The 20767-nt window shown below is 40.3% G+C and overlaps 1 protein-coding gene across 3 annotated transcripts; it reads right to left on the reverse strand.

Moving 5' to 3' along the window:
- Positions 1-598: 598 nt before the first annotated feature.
- LOC118571944 (zinc finger protein 709-like) lies at positions 599-15146 on the reverse strand. 3 transcript variants are annotated; one of them, XM_036171313.1, is made up of 5 exons: positions 15014-15146; positions 14775-14928; positions 7053-7179; positions 6798-6852; positions 599-3480 (listed from the first exon to the last, which is right to left on the reverse strand). In XM_036171313.1, the coding sequence occupies exons 2-5, from the start codon at positions 14823-14825 to the stop codon at positions 1842-1844; spliced, it is 1872 nt and encodes a 623-aa protein (XP_036027206.1). In that variant the 5' UTR covers positions 14826-14928; positions 15014-15146; the 3' UTR covers positions 599-1841. The 3 variants fall into 3 exon arrangements, with proteins under 3 accessions (XP_036027206.1, XP_036027205.1, XP_036027207.1); XM_036171312.1 differs by having other exon boundaries at positions 14730-14928; XM_036171314.1 differs by lacking the exon at positions 14775-14928 and having other exon boundaries at positions 600-3480.
- Between the last annotated feature and the right edge of the window lie 5621 nt (positions 15147-20767).

Consider the following 20767-nt stretch of genomic DNA (forward strand, 5'->3'; position numbering starts at 1 on the left):
GGTAAATATAGCCAAAGTGCAGGATAAACCGGAATGGAGTGTCTCTATGACTCACTTTGTATTCCTTTTGCTATGTATACTGAATACACACCAATAAAACTTTATAAAATTGGAAAAAATATAATCATTGAAGTACACAAGAAACTTTAATAAAACACACAGAATCTATGTAAATATGGAGTCTGGATACACAGCACGAAGATTAAGGGTACTTGCTGTTTTCACAGAGGACTGTCATAGCACTCACTTTAGGGCACCAAAACTGAATCTGACTCTAGTTCCAGGAGGTCCTACACCCTCTCCAGATCCCAGACAACTTACATGCATGTGCATATATTCATATACAAACACTGACACATTCATAAATGATATAATAAATAAGTTTTGAAAATAATCTATATAAATGTCACTCAGGGCCGGGCAGTGATGGCGCACACCTTTAATCCCAGCACTTGGGAGGCTGAGGCAGGTGGTCCTCTGTGTATTCAAGGTCAACCTGGTCTGTAGAGCGAGTTCCAGGACAACTAGGGTTACATAGAGAAACTCTTGTCTCAAAAAAAAAAAAAACCCATTCAGGAAAATGATTTTTTTATGTAAATGTAATTACCAATGAACTAATAGTTTTTTAATTTGCTATGTAAAGGGACACAGAAAATATTACAATAGGGAACAATAACTTTTATACTTTAATCACAAACACTAAAAAACCTGAAAGAGAAGTCAGTGTTCTTAGCTACTGAGCCATCTCTCTGAAGCAACAATTTTTCTTTTTCTTTTCAGATTTTTTATTTGTTTACGCACATGATTGTACAGGTACCTGGAGAGGACCAGAAGGTGTTCAGAACTTCTGCAACTGAAGCTAAAGTTACTTGAAAGCCACCCAATAAACATGCTGGAAACCAAACTAAGGCTCCTTGGACAAGTAGCAAATGCTATTAATCACTGAGTCATTTCTCCAGGTTCCGAATAATTTCTTTAAATGTTAGCTATTGTTGGACATCATTTCTTAGAAGTCTGTCTTTCCAGTGACAGGAATGGCAGACCAGAAAATTATGCCAATATTATTAAGCGAATCTTACCTCCGAGATTAAAAACAAAAAGGCAATAATAAAAGTCTTGTACAAGAATGGATCAAAGATCAAAATGCTAAAATTTTTATTGTACTTCTTTCAGATTATTTCTAAAATATTCTACACAAACTTAAGTTCTCTTTATAAGATTTAACTACATGAAAATGTTTTAAAAGCTTTACTTCACCTGAAAATGACATGGCTTTCTTATTTTTTTTTCATTAAAATTTTCATTTGGTTGGAACAAGTTCACCTTAAAAGTCTCAAGTGGTATTCAAATGTTCTGTATTGGATACTCAATTTTGCTAGCCTCCTACCCTAGCTGTAATAAACAGACAGGCATTAAAATGTATCAGAACAGGATTTCATCCTGAATATACTTGTATATTTGTGCTATTTAAGTGCTCTTTTCCACTTCAAATTTTCATTTTTTTCTTGCTTTAGCACTGTATTTATTCACTTCATTTGTATGCATACACACAAATATTCAATGGTGTGCACGTGGAACTAAGAAGAAAACTTTTGGGAATTGGGTCTCTATTTCCACCATGTGACTTTCACAGTTAAAACTGAGATCATCAGGCTACCCAAAAGAACCTTTCCTAACTGAGCCATCTCATGGTCACCCAAATTTCTTCTTTTTTCATACCTCACAATAAAAGCAAGTTGATCACAGAGGGCCACACTGTTTATAGTTGAGCAAGTTCTTCACTATGAGACCTTATATGAGTTTGTGATGGTATGCAGGACACAGATGCTTTCACAGATTGCTCACATGGACAAGTTTTCTATAGTGTGAATTCTTTCATGCTTGAGGAAATTACCACAATAAGTAAATTCTTTCCCACAGTGTTTACATACGTAAAGTTTCTCTTTCATAGAATGAATTTTTTTATGAGTATAATAGGAACTCTGACTATTAAAGGTTTTCCCACAAAGGTTACATGCAAAATGCTTCTCTGCAGTGTGAGTTTTTTCATGACTGTTTCGGGTACTGGAAGTGGTGAAAGTTTTTGTGCAATGCTTACATGTATAAGGCTTCTCACCAGTGTGAATTCTCTCATGACTGTTACGGGCACTTGAAGTGGTGAAAGCTTTTCCACAATGTTTGCATGCATAAGGCTTCTCTCCAGTGTGAATTCTTTCATGCTTGATTAGATCACCAGAAAGAATGAATACTTTTCCACATTTTTTACAGAGAAAGGATCTCTCACCAGTATGAATTCTTTCATGGCTGTTTCTGTCGCTGGAAGTAGCGAAGGCCTTTCCACAATACTTACATGAATAAGGCTTCTCTCCAGTGTGTATCCTTCTATGATTGATAAGATAATCAGAACGACTGAATGCTTTCCCACATGTTTTACATACAAAGGGTTTCTCTCCAGTGTGTATTCTTTCATGACTGTTACGGTCACTGGAACTGGTGAAGGCTTTTCCACAATGTTTACATGCATAAGGCTTCTCTCCAGTATGAATTCTTTCATGATTCATAAAATGACCCAAACGTTTGAATGCTTTCCCACATTTTTTACATACAAAGGGATTCTCTCCAGTGTGAATTCGTTCACAGCTATTATAGTCATTGGGACTAGTGAAAGCTTTTCCGCAATGCTTACATGAATACGGCTTCTCTCCACAATGAATTTTTTCAGGATCATTTTCAGCACTGGAAATAGTGAAGATTTCTTCACAATGTTTGCATTCATAATAATTCTCTCCAGTGTGTATTCTTTGGTGCATGAGAAGGTATTTTAAGTGAATAAATCCTTTCCCACATTGCTCACAGGCATAAGGCCTCTCTCCACTATGAATTCTTTCATGTTTTTGAAAGCATGACAAATATCTAAATGTTTTTCCACATTGTTTGCAAATATAACACTTCTCTACAATATGAATTCGTTCATGACTGATAAGGTGACTGGAATTAACAAAGGCTTCTCCACATTGCTTACACACAAATGGTTTTACTTCAGTGTGGATCCTTTCGTCTATCTGGCCATACTCGCAGTTTAGAAAGGCATCCTCATTGTGCTCATTTCCAGTGTAAGTCCTCTCCCGATCCTGATCACAATGGAGAGTCCCACAAGCTGCATTACATTGTTGATTTTCACAGGATTTCTCTCTAGAACTTTCATGTACTTGAAATGACTCAGAATGACCCATAGCTTCCCAAGATTTCTCATGTTTGAAAGTCTTCTCCTCATACTCAAATGGTTTCTCTTTAGTTTGATCACTGAGGTGCACATCTGAGGGTAAATTACCAGTGATGTTTCCGCCACACAAACTGTCTTCATATAATGTTATAGCAGGGGGAATGTCCTCATTAACAGTATGTTCTGGGATCTCTTGCTGTTTTTTTTCACATTGACTATCATGTTCATATTCACCATCTTTCTCAATTACCTGACTTCTGAAAAAAAAACGAGAAAAGCATTATTGGAATTAGAGATAGTGAAGTCCTTTTCATGTTTCCAGTAGTAAGATTCTCACCAGTGTGAACGCTTTAGTGTGTGAAAAGGCATTTACAATAAATGAGTCCTTTGGTGATGGTCTATTTTTGATCAGGCAAAGAAAGTGTTGGTGACTGGCTTCAATGGTCCACTACAGTTATATTCCAGAGGCAAGAGCAGAAAGACTCCAGATTTAAGGTCAGTCTGGGTCACATAGAAGGATCCTGTTATGAGTAAATAAATAGACTGTTTACTTTCATAAGAATTATGAAGAATCAGAGAAACAGCTCAGTAATTAAGAGTACCTCTCCCTCTTCCAGAAGACCAAAGTTCAGCATCTCTATGGGTGGGTTCACAGTGGCATATGACTTCAGCTTCAAAGGACCTATAGACCTCTTCTGGGTCTATAAATCCTTCTCAGACATGTGTGGCATGCACTCACATGAAACCATACACATATATAAACTGAAATGATTTATGAACATAAAAGGAGAAAATTTTCAGCCAAGGCCCTGGTATTAGCATAAAAGAATAACAATCACATGATATTAGGAAATATGACTCCACTTAGGCATTTGAAATACATAACATGTGCTGGTTAGATTTTTATCAACATGACACAAGATAGGGCCATCTGAGAAGCTGGAACTTCAATGGAGAAAATGGCTCCATCAGATTTGCCTGGGGGTAACTCTATAAGGGAGCTTTCTTGAATAATGAGTTGTGCGGAAGGGCCTACCTTACTGTGATTGGTGCCTCCCCTGGGTAAGTGGCCTGGGTTATAGAAACAAGGCAGCAGAGCAAACCAGAAAGGAGTGCTACCTCATGGTTTCTGCTTCCAGGTACCTGGGCAACTTAAGCTCCTGGCCTGGCTTCCCTTGATGATAGACACTGACATAAAGTGTAAGCCAAAATAAGCCCCTCTCTTCCCAAGTTACATTTGGTTGTGGCTTTTATCACAGGACTAGAAGCAAACTGAAAGAGAAATTGATACCAGGTCCATGGGGTATTACTGTTACAGAACTGACCATGTTGTTTTTGGAAGGACTGTGATAGTGCTTAGAACTTTCAACTGGAAAAGCCAGAGAATGCTCAAAGTTTAATGATCTGTTTTGGCAGACTGGAATGTAAGAATGTTAAGAGCAATGTAGACAATGATAGCCTGCCTTGTCAAGTTCCAAAAGGATGTCTGAGAGTGACCAGGCTGCAACTTATGTTACCCCCTTGATCACCGGGGTTGATTTAGCTGATGTGGCTGGTGAGGAAGTGTCCCCTTCTACTCTCACAGCTCCAAGTGTATCCCTCCTGAAGCCCTGTGCTTTGTCAAAGAGGATAACCTTCCCAGAGTAGAAGAACACTAGTCTTAAGTTAATGGTGTATGAGTAGCTGTGCTCCCATGCTATAACATCCAAGCAAACCCTCAAAGGGGTGTTTAAGAATACCCCAAAAACTCTATCAGAGTGGTTCAAGAGATATTTTGTATTACAAATCTATGCTTTCTGGTCAGTTGGGGCTAAAGAATCAGCTATGATAAACAACCAGCATTGAGGTGAAATCTTTAGAGATTTCAGTCAGCACAGATACCACAAGGGGCCAAGGCTGCACTTCAAACTGGGAGCAAAACATGGCAATGGGTAAAATTCTGTCAGGTGGTATTGATTTTGGCAGCATGAGAACTATAGGAATGAAGGGGTCATCGAGAGAAGCTGAGACAAGGAGGATAAAAGGCCAGGATATTTCACTGCTGAAGGTGAACCCCAGGTGCAGTGGCAACATGAAGAATGAAGGGTTTGAGAACAGATGAGATTTTTGCACCAAAGGTCAAGGTTGGAGTTCCTGAAGAGAGTTCACAGTGAATGGTAAAGCTGCAACCAGTATGGAGCCCAGCATATGAGAGATGTCAATACCATGGATGACTGCCAAGGATAGCAACAGTTGTGGACTGGAGCCAGCCCAAGCCTGTGAGTCAAGTGATGTATGCTGTGTATGGCAGAGACAGAAATGTGTACCCTAAGTCCTTTGGAGATGAGGCTACATGCGTGAAGCCCAGATGAGGTACAATGAGCTACAGAATTTGGTTAACATTGAATTATGGGTTTGTTTTTATCTAATTGTAACTGTGCTCTGCTTCTTCCCTCTGAAGTAAAAAGTGCATATCTTATATTTTATTTTACAGGAGCCCACAGAGGAGACATTTTGTATTTAAGAGACACTGAATATTGATGTATAATTTTTTTAAGACTGTGGGATTCCTAAAGTTATGCTCTGATTTATATTGTGACATTAACATGAGATCATAAGACAAAGAAGAAAGGAAAACTTATGGTATAATAGTGGTGAATCTATATGCCAAGATGACAAGGAGTCAGTTGTGCTGGTTAGGTTCCAATTGAGAAAATGGTTCCATTAGATTAGCCTGTAGGCAATTCTGTGGGGGTATTTTCTTGATTAATACTTGATGTGAGGGCCTAGCCTACTGTGGGTGCCACCCGTGAGCATATGGGCCTGAGTTCTATAAGAAATGAAGCTGAGTAAGTCTTGAGGAACAACCCAGTAAACAGTGTTCTTCTATATTCCTGTTTCAGTCCCAGTCTTCAGGTTCCTGACCAGCATGAGCTCTTGCCTTCACTTCCCAGGATGTGTGACTATGATCCTGAAGTCAGAACAGGAACCTGAACAAGCCCTTTCTTTTTCAAGTTGTCTTTTGTCCTGGTGTTTATCTCAGCATTAAAAAGCCAATTAGAAACAGCTCTTCTGAGGCTAGTGAGGTGACTCAGAAGTTAAGAGGAATGTTTGATTCCCAGCTCCCACATGGTGGCTCACAACTGTCTGAAACCAGGAGATGGGGATCGTATGCCCTCTTCTGGCCTCCAGAAGCACTTCATGGATGTGATACACAGACATACATGCAAAGAGCATACATAAAAAAGATTAATTCTAAAAACCAAGATAACAACAACAAAACAACCCTTATATATAATGCCCTGAGAAAACATCATAAAAATACATCAAATACTTTTGAGTAGGAGGCAAGATTTTATGTAATGAACCACTGAAAAATCTCACATAGCAAAATATTATATCACATTTGGTGACATTCAGAAATTACAGAGACAGGATAATCAATTTCTGAATGCTCACATCCAATGCAGTTTTATAAATATCTATGTTAGAATTAATTTATACTTAGATATGATTGGATAATTTACTAGGTTCTCAGTTGTCCTATCATTCTCAAATGTTTGATGTAAATTCCTCTCCTTTGAGTATAAATTACCCCAGATTTCTTCTGAGATTCTGGTAGTCCTCTTCAATATCTTCTTGTGTTTTCTCTAGAAGTAAACCCAAAGAAATTATTATGGCACAGTCAACATTATAAAAATTTATTACATTCTAAATCTTATGATGTGACCAGACTCATTAAATTCACTACATGTTCCCTTTCAATATTTCAAGCCACAAACACTATACACATCAGCAGGAAAAAGTTGTCTGAATGAATAACCAAAGGAAGCATAGTGTGTTATTTTACCTATGGAGATCAGGTTCAGAAAGTTTTCCTTCATCACATCTCTGTAGAGCTTTCTTTGACTAGAATCCAATAAAGTCCACTCTCCTGAGGTAAAGTTCACAGCCACATCCTCAAAGGTCACGGGCTCCTAAAACAGAGCACATATTAAGATGGTTGGTTTTAACTGATAGGCTGACAGGATACAGGCATCCTGTCATCTATCTAGGGCATATGCTTCTGAAGACATTCCTAAGTGGCTATGCAGATAAAGGTTAACTTGAGAAACTATAGTGATTACATGAATTAATGTGAGAAACCCCACTCACAGTGTGTGGAAGCATTCTCTGACTTGTATGCAGAATTATATTAGAGGAAGAAGGAACTCATTACTCTATTCTTGATTGTGGTTGTGATTTGGTCATGTGTTTTACACTCTTGCTTTAAGGTTTCTGTCATGATTTATTGAACCCTTCAACCATGAGAAGAAATAAACTTTTTGATCATTTTTTTCTTTTTTCTTTTATAAGAGGCAGAGAAAAAGAGAGGTCAGCATCCTGGAAGAAGCAAATCTGAACAGATCATTCTGTAGATATTGTAAAGACAACAAATGATGAAAGAAATGCTTACAGAAGAGGTGCAGCTCAGGAAGGGCCAGAGGGGAACAAGGACTCGGTCTGTAACTGAGGTGGGAACCATTACTTTGCTAATTTGGACAAGAACCTAGCTTCACTCTATCCTGGGCCCAGGAACATAAAGGAACTTGTGTTAAACAACAATGAAGTATTTGAGTAAATGAAAAGCGTGTAAGCAAGCTTAAAGTTTTAGACACAAGGTGACAAGAAAGCAGCTGTAACTGGTATGGCATTAGTTCCTAGCATGGGACAATAGTGAGACAGACAGGAGCAGAACAAATTAAGCAATCTGAGACTTTACCTGGGTTTTGCACCCAGTCCTCTCTGAATAATGCAGTAAAAATCTTCTGTAGGCAACCTTGGACCACATCCCATATCAGGTTTCATGCTTTAAAATTGGCAATATGTTAGTCCCTCTAGTAACACCATATATCCATATATATATTCAATTACATTTTGGAACACATCTGGTAACAATGGAAAATGGCCTGAAAGTAATGAACTACTTTGGAGCACATGTACCATAAGGCAAACGGTGCTCTCAAAATTAATATCTAAGGAAAGTCTTTTTTACCATTTTCCATCTGAATAAGGCATATGATTAATATCAGATGCATGACGGGAAAGGATACATGCAGTGAGCAAGGCTTTCCAAGTATAACCCTATCAGTCAAAACACAGAACCCTCTGTGTATGCTCTATCCCTTAGCAACCAAATCCTTCCTTTCAAAGCCCCAAGCATTAATTGGTGACCTGACCCTGTTCAAACCCACAGTCTGGATATTTTAGGAAGATTATTAAAGAGGGGTACTGGTATAACTTTGGACTAAAATCATCAGCAGCAACATATGTCATTTTCGGTAGGCTGAGCTCTGATATTGTGAGATGGAACCTGCCAATATATCTGAAGACCCCACACTTGCAACTCATGCACTTTCTGACCCTCTCTAAGGTCCCTTTCTCTTCTCTCAATGTATATGTTGGCTATGGTCCTATGAGCTTATACTTCTCAATAGGACTTGTTATGTGAAAAAGTGATGAGCACTGCCAGGCAGTGGTGGCACACGCCTTTAGTTCCAGCACTGGGGAGGCAGAAGCAGGATCTCTGTGAGTGGTCTAGAGTGAATACCAAGACAGCCAGGACTGCTTCACAGAGAAATCCTGTCTCAAAAAAACCAAAACAAATAAAAGAAAGAAAGGAAGGAAGGGAGGGAGGGAGGGAGGGAGGGAAGAAGGAAGGAAGGAAGGAAGGAAGGGAGGGCGGGAGGGAGGGAGGGAGGAAGGAAGGAAGGAAGGAAGAAAGAAAAGAAAAGAAAATTGATATTGATGAACATGTAAAGAACTCTCAGTCTGCTTGTCTTGTTAAGTTTTAAGGTTTGCTACCAATAACCCTACAAAAATTGAGGTAGTTAAGCCAAGTATGGCAATGCATACCTGCAGTCTTGATAGTCATGAGACTGAAACAGGGGGATCATTAGCTTGAGGTCAGCATAGGCTACAAGATTTTGTCTCAAAATAAATTATCAAAAAGGAAAGAGAAAAAAAAAAGACTGGGTCCAAGAAAAAAAAGTGTGAAGATGTCCTTCCTTCCTTTTTAAAAAAAATTTTCCACAGAGTTTGATGCATTATTAATTTATAAATTTGTGATGTATTAAATTTTTTAAATGTAGGTAACCAATGCTATAAACTTCCCTTAAAACCGCCTTCATTCTGTCCCATAGACTTGGTTATACTGTGTTTTTTTATTTAATTTTAGGAACTTAAAAATTTCCTTCTTGATTTGTTCCTTGATCTAATTATAATTTAGTAATGTGTTGTTCAGTTTCCATGAGTCTGTGTACTTTTTGTAGTTCTTTTGCTGATAATAAACACCTTTAGTCCATTTGGTCAAATAGAATGCAATTTCTCCATATTTGTAGACTCTCTTTGCGTCCTAATGTGGTAGAGTTTGAAGAAAGTTCCACAGGCTCCTGAGAAGATTGTGTATTCTTTAGTGTTTGGCTGTATTGTTCCAGCACATGTCTACTAGGTCCATTGATTTATGATGCAATGTTTCTTTGGTTAGCTTTTTGACCAGATGAATGAGTCATCTGGTAATAGTGGGTTACTGATGTCATCCATTACCTCTAATTTTAGATCTAGTGGTATGTTTTTCACAAAATTGGGTGTACCTGTGTTTGCTGAATGTGTTTAGTGTTGAAATTTCCTTTTGGTGGATTATTCCGATAATGAATATGAAATTACACGCTTTATCTCTTTTGACTAGTTATGGTTTGAAGTCTATTTTATCAGATAAACAATAACTATGCTTTCTTATTTATTTGCATGGAAGACCAGTTTAAACTCTTTTACCCTAAGATGCTATCTATCCTCGATGTTAAGGTAGGAATTAAGATTTTCTTTTCCCCTGAGACATCATTTCTCTGTGTAGCCCTGGCTGTCCTGGAACTCATTATGTAGACCAGGCTGGCCTCAAACCCAAAGATCTGCTTGTCTCTGCCTCCCAAGTGCTGGGATTAAAGGTGTGTGCTATCACCACCTGGCAGGGATTAAGACAATAACATTAGGAGCTATTAATGGTCAGACATACTGGTGCACACCTTTAATCCCAGCATTTGGGAGGCAGAGGCAGGTGGATGGAGACTATCCTGGTCAACATAATGAGTTCCAGGACAGTCAGAGCTACACAGTGAAACACTGTCTCAAAAAGAGAGACACTTCCAGACTAAGTGAGCTGCCTAGAAGCCTTGCAGACCAGCTCAGCTGCATGGAAGAGACTCAGACCAGCATGTTATGATGTCTGCTTGGATGCAACATAATTCAAACACCAGTTTGGATACAGAACAAACTCGAGAGCAGAACTGTGACCCTAAAGCAGAATATTACAGTTTTTTAAAGACAAAACCCACAAATATCTGTGCCATGTTACAGTTATATTTTCCACCAACTGGGATTCAGGGATCAGGAGCTTTCCAAGACATATTTCTTCTCATTGGTTGTTTTACTCTCGTGGCTGGGCAGTTTGCCCATCATTCATGCCTCAACTTGGCAACCAGGATGTCAGTAATGTCAGTTACCTAGGAAGGTCTTGGAAAGTTAAACTTTATTTGACCTATCATCAAAATGGAAGTTCTATTCAAATGGCTTCAGTTTGGTTCCTTCTTACAAGCAGAGCAGCCTGGAAAAAGCAGAGACTAGCCAACCTGCTTGAAAGAAGGTCAAACCAGTTGAAGTATCTGCAAAGGACAGTGTCCAACCTGCTGAGCTGCCCACAGGCTATGCAAGGTTCTCTGAGTAACCAGCATTCCTAAGCTATTATCCATCCTATGGGTTGGCTTTGGTGATGCAGTTGTCTTTGATTCATTTCTGACCCCGTAAGTAACTCTTCACTTACATTTCTGTAATCATCCCAATAAAACTCATTGGTTCAGCAAGCTGGACTTTGGTAGTAGCCATACTTTAGTCTATTGTTGGTTTCCTGTCTGACTTGAAAAGATGATTGGTCATATCTCCAATAGAATGCCATCACAGAATGACTACACATAAAGTCAGAGATTAATTTGAATTCAGTAATACTCCATGACTTGAATACCCAACTCACCAGTCAACTAATGAACTAGATAAGAAAAAATAAAGAAAATCTGTAGTTAAATGACACAATGAGGTCAGATGTGGTAGGGTATGCCTTTAATCCCAGCACACACAAGGCAGAGACAGGTAGATCTCCATGAATTTCAGACCACCCTGGTCTATATAGCAAGTTCCAGGCCAACTGGAGCTATATAATTGAGATTGAGTCACAAACAGCCAATAAACAAACAAACAAACAAACAAAATGAACCAATTAAACACACAAAGAATATTCCACTCAAACATACACACTTCTAAGCAACTAATGGAAAGTCTTTATATGAGGATACAAAGCAAGTTTCAACAAATGAAGAAAGCCTAAAAGGATGTCTTGTATTCTATCTGATCACAATGCAATAAGCCAACAGCAACAGAAATTACAGAAAATCTACAAACGAATAGAGATTAAATAACACACTACTGAATGAGGAATGGTCATTGAAGAATGAAAGGAGATCAAGTGCTTCCTTGAATTAAATGAATATGAAGGCACAATGTAAGAAAACAGAAAAAATACAATGAAGACAGTACTAATAGGGAAATTTATAACTCATCTTCCTATGGTTAAAAAAAAAAATACAAGAGAGGCTAGGTGGTGGTGGTGCACACCTTTAATCCCAGCAACTGGGAGGCAGAGGCAGGTGGATCTCTGAGCTTGAGGCCAGCCAGGTCTACAGAGTGAGTTCCAGGGCAGCCAGTGCTACACAGGGAAACTATGTCTTGGAAACAAACAAACAAACAAACAAACCAAAAAAGCAAAGACAACAACAACACCAGATAAGAGGGATTTTCTCCCCCCCCCCCCAGCTCTTCACTCGGGGGTCTCAGAGCAAAGCCCACTGAAAATGACCTTCTCTGATGCTGTTGTTTTCTGTGCTGATCAAGAAAACCTCCATATCACTAGCTGCGCACCCTGGAAGAGTAGTGGAGGCCCCTGATGTTGGCTTTCAGAGGCCTCCCTCCTACTGCCTCCAGGACCTCCTGATATTTGGGGGGTGTCTCTGGGTCTCAGAGATAAGGAGGAAGACTTTATGAATAGTATCAAGCACATTTACAGTTCCCTGTCCACCCTGGCCCCTCCAGGTCCTACCATGTCACAGAACATGTACTAGTGAGGATCTGGGATTCTGATCTCTTACCTTGATCCCTCAGCTTTCTGCCAGGGATCTAGAACACTCTGACTTTCAACCAGTGATGAGCTATCACCCATGCATTCTCTGTGATTTCTACCTTAGTGGCTCCACCATGACCTCCAATCTGCATAACCGGAAAACTGGGGTTTTCATCTCATGTGGCAGGGAGTTCAGTGTATCTTTCTGCACTACTTCTGACTGAAAGGACTCTTGTCTAAGACTGCAATACACACACACACACACACACACACACACACACACACACACACACACACCAATGACCATGCTATTTACCTCTCACTCATGCCTTAACTCCCCTTAAAGTCCCAAAGAAAACTCTAGACCTCTGACTTGTCCTCAGGCAATAGAGTCCCATAGGCCTGCAAGTTGCAAGTCTGGAATTAGGGGCTCTTTACTGCTCAGACCTAAGCCCGCCAGGCAGCAGAAGCCTACCTGTCCCCTTGCAGGTTTAAGGCAGGACCTCATCTCCTCCCAGTTCCACAGGCAAGAATCTCAGGGTTCATACCCCCCTTATTCTCCTGCACCCAAGTTTCTAAACCCAAAGCACAAAGCCCTGGCTTCATGCTAGAGGGATGATACTAATGAAACTGTATCTTGCCCCCCCAGGTTTGCAAGAAGAATCTGCTGTTACCTTGAAGACCATCATGTCATTTTTATCCCTGCACAATGGGATGAGATCTACACATCCCTCTTTGGGGATCAAAGGGAATGCATCATCTTGGGAGTTAGGACATTATTATTCTGCAAGCATTTCCTACAAAATATGAGTATATATTTTGCGGGGGAGGCGGGGGGATCAGCCAGGAAGCTGGAGAGACGGCTCAGCACTTAGGATGCTTATGGCTCTTCCAAAGGATTCAAGGTTGGTTCTCAGTTCCCACAATGGGTGGCTTACAACTGAATATAATTCCAGCTCTAGAGAATCCAACAGCTTCTTCTGCCCTCTGCAAAAACCCAAGTACACACCCACACATGCACAGGAGAACACACACACACACACACACACACACACACTCACTCACTCACTCACACACGAATGCACGCATATGAGCACACCAAACAAAATACGTTTTTCAAAAAAAAAATCAGCTCTCTGATGAACAACCTAAAGCAGGACCTTAGGTATCGAGAAAACAAGAACTAAAACTCCAAATCACTAAATGGAAGAAGTAATGAAGATCAAGGCTGAAATTAATGAAACAAAAGTGGGAAGGAAGAAAAAAACACACACACAAAATCCCCCCACGGAAGTGGATGACTCAAAGGAGGATCTGAGTTCAGTTCCCAGGACCAACACAGTGGATCAGAGCCACCTATAACTTCATTTTCAGGGGGGAATGTAATGCTTTCTTCTGACCTCTGTGCACATGCCAAACATGCTGCACATCCTTTCTTGCCAGCAAAACACTAGCTTATATATGAGAAAAAAAAAAAAACAAAAAACCTAAATATAAAAAAAAAATAGAATTGAAAAATTAAGAGCTGGTGTCTGAAAAGATAAACATGACTGATAAGCCCTTAGCCAAATTAAACAAGAGAGAGAAGACACCCATTAAGAGATTAGAAAGGTGGCATTATAATAGACACCCCAAAATTCAGAGAATCATGATAACATACTTGATAACATTTTATATCCCAAGGCTGGGTATGATGGCATTTATCTTTAATCCTAGCTCTTGGGAGCCAGAGGCAAGCTGATCTTGGTCAGTCCAAGGCCAGCGTCATCAACATAGCAAGTTCCAAGCCAGCAAAAGCTACATAATAAAACGCTGCCTCACAAAAAACCTCCCAGTTACCACATTAGTATGCATTCAGTGTTTTCCATAAAAGAGGATTATGCTAAGCAATCAGTGTCACACCTGCTGCTTAGGAAACTCAGGTCTTGGGATCTTCTTGCCAGAATCTTGGGGAGAAAAACGACCTACTTTTAAAATTGCACAGCAGGGCTGAGGATGTGGCTCACTTGGTAGCGTATTTACTTAATACGCAGGAACTCCCTCCCTCTGTTTCCTCCCCAGCACATCAAACCAAGTGTAGTGACCCCAAAACTTGGGAAGTGAACGAAAGTGGACCACAAGTTCAAGGTCATCGACAGCTACATATGGAGCTCCAGGACAGAAAAACCTAAAACTAAAATAAAATAAAAATAAACTCACATTACAGACCCCTTCTGTTTGCAGAAGCAGCCTAGAGTAAAACCAATACAACACCAAAGAGATCACAGGAAACAATAAAGCAGATCAAACACAAGTGTGCAAGGGCAGACGGGCAGCAACGCTCACCATCCATGTCCCTTCACAGCACAGCCTGGACTCCTTGTCACCAACCCGGTAGCGCTGCTTTGTCTGCGGAGGCGCAGGTTCATCGCGGATTTCCATGGCAGGCTGGGGACCGGAATGAAGCCTTTTCACAGCGACAGGATAGGAGGGGCCTCCCGACTGCCGGCTGCCTGCTCCCCGGTGCCAGACTCCACCTTAGACTCTGAAGCAAAGTGCCAAGGGACTGTCTAAGCGGCGGCGCCAGGCTGCACCAAGGCCCGTGACCCCAGGAGCCACCGCGCACTCACCATTTCCTGCTTCGGACGCATTCAGTGGTCCTCTCTGAGGGGCCTGACGTCAGAATAGGTGACACTGACTGACACCAGCTGTCACACACCTCACAAAAGCTACACCGGATTCAAAAATGGAGCCAGGGGCGGAAACCCCAGAACATTCTTGTTCCTCATTTGACAGTTCCAGCAAGGAAGTAACAGCGTCCCTGATTGGCAAAAGCTGCTGGACCCGCCTTCTTATTCATGAGTAGCAGGACCAACATCCTTTCCTGTCACGAGAGCAAATAAAAATGATAGATAAAAGCAACACCCAATCGTAACCCAGGCGGTCCCTTTGGAGTAAACCTGAGGGATAATTGCATTTAAGGTGAACACCCTCTGGGATTTTAGTGCAAAGACTGGCTTCCTCGTGATCGGTGAGCTGCTACTGTTTATTCCACATAAAATAGTGCCATAGGTTGGCTTTTGGACATCCCAGATTCAGTGCCCTTAAAGAAAACCCATGACCATAACAGGAAGGTCCCGGGTCAGTGAAGATACAATACGAAGAACTAGGGCCTGATGTGCCAACTAAAGAATTTGTGATAAATGCACTTACTGAATGAATGTATAAAATAGAATTACCTGGAAGCAATATTCTATAAAGGATTCATGAGGAGGAACAGATCTTGAACTGGAGACAGAGACCTTACTTTGCCCCAGATTAAAAAGATAACCTACATTATCAAGAGTAAACATATCCTCACATCTCAGGGTCACACACACTGCTGCATAGGAAACTTCACAGAGGAATATTTCCTGGTGATAAGGGAGAGATGCCAAATAAGTAGACCCCCTCGAACTTGCTATGACTTCCACAGCTCCTTCTACCATGAAATCTCTCCTTCAGCACCTTAACATTCACAGGAGGGACAAGTCTTCCACAGTCATATTAAAGTTTTAACCAATGTAAACTATTAAATTCACAAAACAAGCCAGGCGTTGGTGGCGCACGCCTTTAATCCCAGCACTCGGGAGGCAGAGCCAGGCGATCTCTGTGAGTTCGAGGCCAGCCTGGTCTATAGAGTGAGTTCCAGGAAAGGCGCAAAGCTACCCAGAGAAACCCTGTCTCGAAAAACAAACAAACAAACAAAAATTCACAAATACTTTCTCCAGGGCTCTATCCATTAAATCTGATCATCACAGATGTACTTCCTGTAAGAGGAAGAGAAGAAAGGGAACTGAGGACAAGAGGCAATAAAGAGATGACTTTGGAAGGAAGGAAGCATAGCATTAATTGATTAAAAGGTTCATCTTTTGACAAGGAGTTGAATTTCAATTGGTTTACACTGCAATCAGAGTCTGGAAAAAAAATCTAAACAAAAAGGAACATTGTAGTTAAATAACATCATAAACCAAATGGTCCTAAAAGACATCTTCAGAACAATCCACTCAACAAAATTATATATATATATATATATATATATATATATATATATATATATATATATATACACATCCTTGTCAGTCGCACATTTTCAAAAACCAACAATGTATTAAAACATAAAGTCTCACCAACTATAGAAAATTGTAGTAACAATCAGCACTCTCTGACCAAAACAGGATAAAACTGGATATCTTCAGAAATAGAAACAACAGGAAGTAAATAAACTCACTGAAATTAAACAACACCATACTGAATGAATGATAGTAATAACAAGAAACAAAAAAAAACCTCTAAAAAACTAAAATTGCATGAAAATAAAAACACAACGTATATTAATTAGTGCAGACAACTGAACAAAAACCCCACAACACATAAAAACCCATGGAACACAATGGACATAGCCCTAAGAAGATGTTTTATAGGATTAAGTACCTACACCAAGACATTTCAGATATCTCAAATTAATGACTTAATAATGGACCTGAAGGCCTTAGGAAAACAAGGACAAGTAACACCTGAAAGTGACAGATTGGAAGGCAGAATCAGAATCAAGGCTGAAATTAATGACATAGAAGCCACAACAATAACAAAAACAAAACAATAATCAATAGAATGAAGATTTAGGTCTTTGATATCATTAACACAATTGACAAGTTGAACTGCTTAGTTGTTTTTGCCTCTTCCTCCCCCCCCCCCCGAGACAAGGTCTCTTTGTGTAGCATTGGCTGTTCTGGAACTCACTCTGTAGAACAGGCCGGCCTCGAATGAACAGAAATCTGCCTGTCTCCACCTCTCAAGTGCTGGTATTAAAGGCATGAACCATGGCTACCCAGATGAACTGCTTAGGTTTTTTTTGTCTACTTGACACAATCTAGAGTCATCTGGGAAGGGGAAAGCTCAATTGAGAAAATTCCTCCAAAAGATTGGTCTGTAGGTGTCATATTTATGATTAATAATTGATGTGGGAGGCCCCAGCCCATTGTGGGCAGTGCCATCCGTGTGTAGGTAATCTTGGGAGGTACAATAAAGGTAAATGAACATTAGTCTGACAGCAAGCCAGTAAGCAGCATTCCTCCACAACCGTTGCTTCAGATCCTGCTTTCAATCCTGCCTCCAGGATCGAATCTTTGATTTGAGTTCTTACTTTCCTTTATGCTGTCTTACTTCCCTTTATGATGGACTATATAAGCTGTAAACTGAAACAAACTCTTTCCTCCCAATGCTGCTTTTGGTACCAGTCTTTAGCACATCAAGAGAAACATAAATCTTTAACCAAGTTCACCAAAGGAAAGTGAGGTAAGATCCAAATGAATAAAATTAGTGAAAGGGGAGATGTTACAATAGACACTGAGAACACTCAGAGAATCATAAAAGCATACTTTAAAATAGAGGATGTGAAGCAAGGAGAACACTTCTTCATTGCTGGTGGGAGTGCAAACTTGTACAGTAATTTTGGAAATCAGTGTGGCAGTTTCTCACATAAGTGGGAATCGATTTATCTCAAGACCCAGTGATACTATTCTCGGGCATATACCCAAAGGATGCTCAATCATACCATAAGGACACTTCCTTATCTATATTCATAGCACCTTTACTTATAATAGTCGAAACTTGGAGACAACCTAGATGCCCCTCAACAGAAGAATGGATAAAGAAAATGTGGTACATATACACAATGAAGTACTACTCAGCTGTTAAAAACAATGACATCAGGAAATATGAAGCCAAATGGATGTAACTAGAAAAAAATATATATCCAGTGAGGTAACCCAGATCCAGAAAGACAAACATGGTATGTAATCACTCATAAGTGGATATTAGGTGTAAAGTGAAAAATAACCATGCTACAATTCACAAGGAGAAGACAGGTAACAAGGAGGGCTCAAGGGAGAGGAGATTACATTGATCTCCCTGGGAAGGGGAAATAAAAAAGATGTCCTGGGTGGACTGGGGACAGGTAGAGACAGGAACTTGAGAGATCAGGTAGGGGGATAGGTGGAGGGGGGGAGTACTGAAAGGGATGACTGAAAATGGGGGACTTTTATGGGTCAGTAGAAACTTTATGCAAGGGAAATTCCCATGAATCTACAAAGATGACCCCAGTTAAAACTCCTAGCCATAGTGGCTACATAGCCTGAATTGGCCATCTCCTGTAACTGGAGCCTTCAAACAGTAACTGATGGAAACAGCTGCAGAGATCCACAGTCAAACATGAGGCTGAGTTCAGGGAATCCTGCTGAAGAGAGGGAGGAAGGATTGAAGGAGCCAGAGGAGTCAAGGACATCACAATAAACCCCACAAAAACAACTAACATGGCTCATAGGGACTCACAGAGTCAAAACCAGTAACCAGGGAAACTGCATGAGACCAACCTAAGCCCTCTACATATATGTGACAGCTGTGTAGCTTGGTCTGTTTGTAGGACTACTAACAATGGGGGCAGGGGCTGTCCCTAATGCTTTGGCTGGCTCTTGGGAAACTACTCCTCATACCAGATTGCCTTGCCCAGCCTAAATCCAAGGGGAGGTGCTTAGTCTTTACTGCAACTTGATATACCATGCTCTGTTGATACCCATGGGAGGCCTGCTTCTTTCTTAACAGAAACAAAGGAGTGGATTGAGGGAGGAGGGGGGAAGGTGGGGCAAGGGAGTGGAAGGAAAGAAGGGAAGGGAAACTGATTGGTATGTAAAATAAATTAATAAATTTAATTAAAAATTTATAATCCCATCGAGCTGGAAAATCTAACAGAAATTGAGAAGTTCCAGAGACCCAGTGTCCTCTGAAAGGACCAGGCATACATGCAGTGCTAGAAGAGGACCTGGATCTCTGGAACTGGAATTACAGATAGTTGTGAATTGCTACATGGGTCCTGGTTATTGCACAAGTGTCCTCTTAACCTCTGAGTCATCTTTCCAGTCCCACCTTCCAGATATCTGTAAACTCACATGGCCCTGGGAAACCTTTTAATTGGGAAATTATTAAGTACTGCTTCTATCTCCTTGGTTGTTATGAGTCTGTTTAAGTATTTACTTCCTCTTGATTTAACTTTTGTAGGCCATATATATTTAAAAACTCCTCAATTTCTTTTGGATTTTTCAGCTCAATGGAATACATTTTTATGTCATGTGTTTATTTTACATTCCTGACTGAAGTTCCCTCCTTCCTCTCCTCCCATCCCTCTTTTTTCTTAACCAATTCTAAAGTTTGATCATCCAGTTTATATTCATTTCTTCATCATATCATTATCCTCCCTATCTTCCTTAAGCCTTTTGACAACAGTATGAATTAATGCCCAAGTTACTGAAAACTGGATGAGATCTTTCCCCCTTGTTTATATGTTTCTTCTATTTTCTTTCAGACTTGGTCCCATATTCCTTCATCTAAAGTTTCTTCCTCGGGAAACCAGGAATTATAATAAAAAAACAACTTGCAGGTTGGGCCCTCCCTGTCTTTAAGAAATAGTGCACACGCTCTATGTAAGGCTTTCTCTGGCTTCTGCCCCGTTATTCTCATTCTCCTGTTCTATGAGGATGGCTACTTGTCTTAGTTGGGATTTCTATTGTTGTGAAGAGACACCATGACCATGGCATCTCCAAAGGAAAACATTTAATTGGGGTGGCTTACAGTTTCAGAGCATCAGTCCATTATCCTCATGGTGGGAAGCATGGTAGCATGCAGGAAGACATGGTTCTGGAGAAAGAGCTGAGAGTTCTACATGCAAGTCAGTAGGCAGAAGGAAAAGAATGCCACACTGAGTGTGACTTGAGCATCTGAGACCTCAAAGCTTGCCCCCCTGACACATTTCCTCCAACAAGGCCACACCTACTTCAACAAAGTCACACCTTTGAATGGTGCTGCTCCCTATGGGCATATGAGAGCCATCTCCATTCTAATCACCACACTACTCTATTATTTCACAGCCAACTTCAGGTTTCTTTTTATGGCGCCACTTGTTTGTCACTTTAATTGGTGGTAGAACCTGGGAGAATGGAGCCTAAAAGTGAGGCAGACTAACGTCTAATGCAATAGCTTTATTCTGAGCATCAGTTTAAGGGTTAGGTAGAGTCACATGAGTAAAGTATACAATCACAAGGACAATTATGTTTTTCAATAGAGGCATGTAAACAAATAACTGTAAGCAGTTATAATGAATAATCTGAAGTAAACTCACCTCCTATCCATTACACCTTGGAGGGGCATGAAAGTATATTCCTCACTTTAATGTGTCGGGGACAGGCATTGCACAGTTGTAGGAACATATGACCTACTAGAGTTAAACCAACTGAAATAAGTAATTTCAACAGCACTGCATCAAGCAAGAAAATTGTCATAGTACAAAAACA

This window comes from Onychomys torridus, chromosome 21, assembly GCF_903995425.1.
Source record: "Onychomys torridus chromosome 21, mOncTor1.1, whole genome shotgun sequence".
Lineage (NCBI taxonomy): Eukaryota > Metazoa > Chordata > Mammalia > Rodentia > Cricetidae > Onychomys > Onychomys torridus.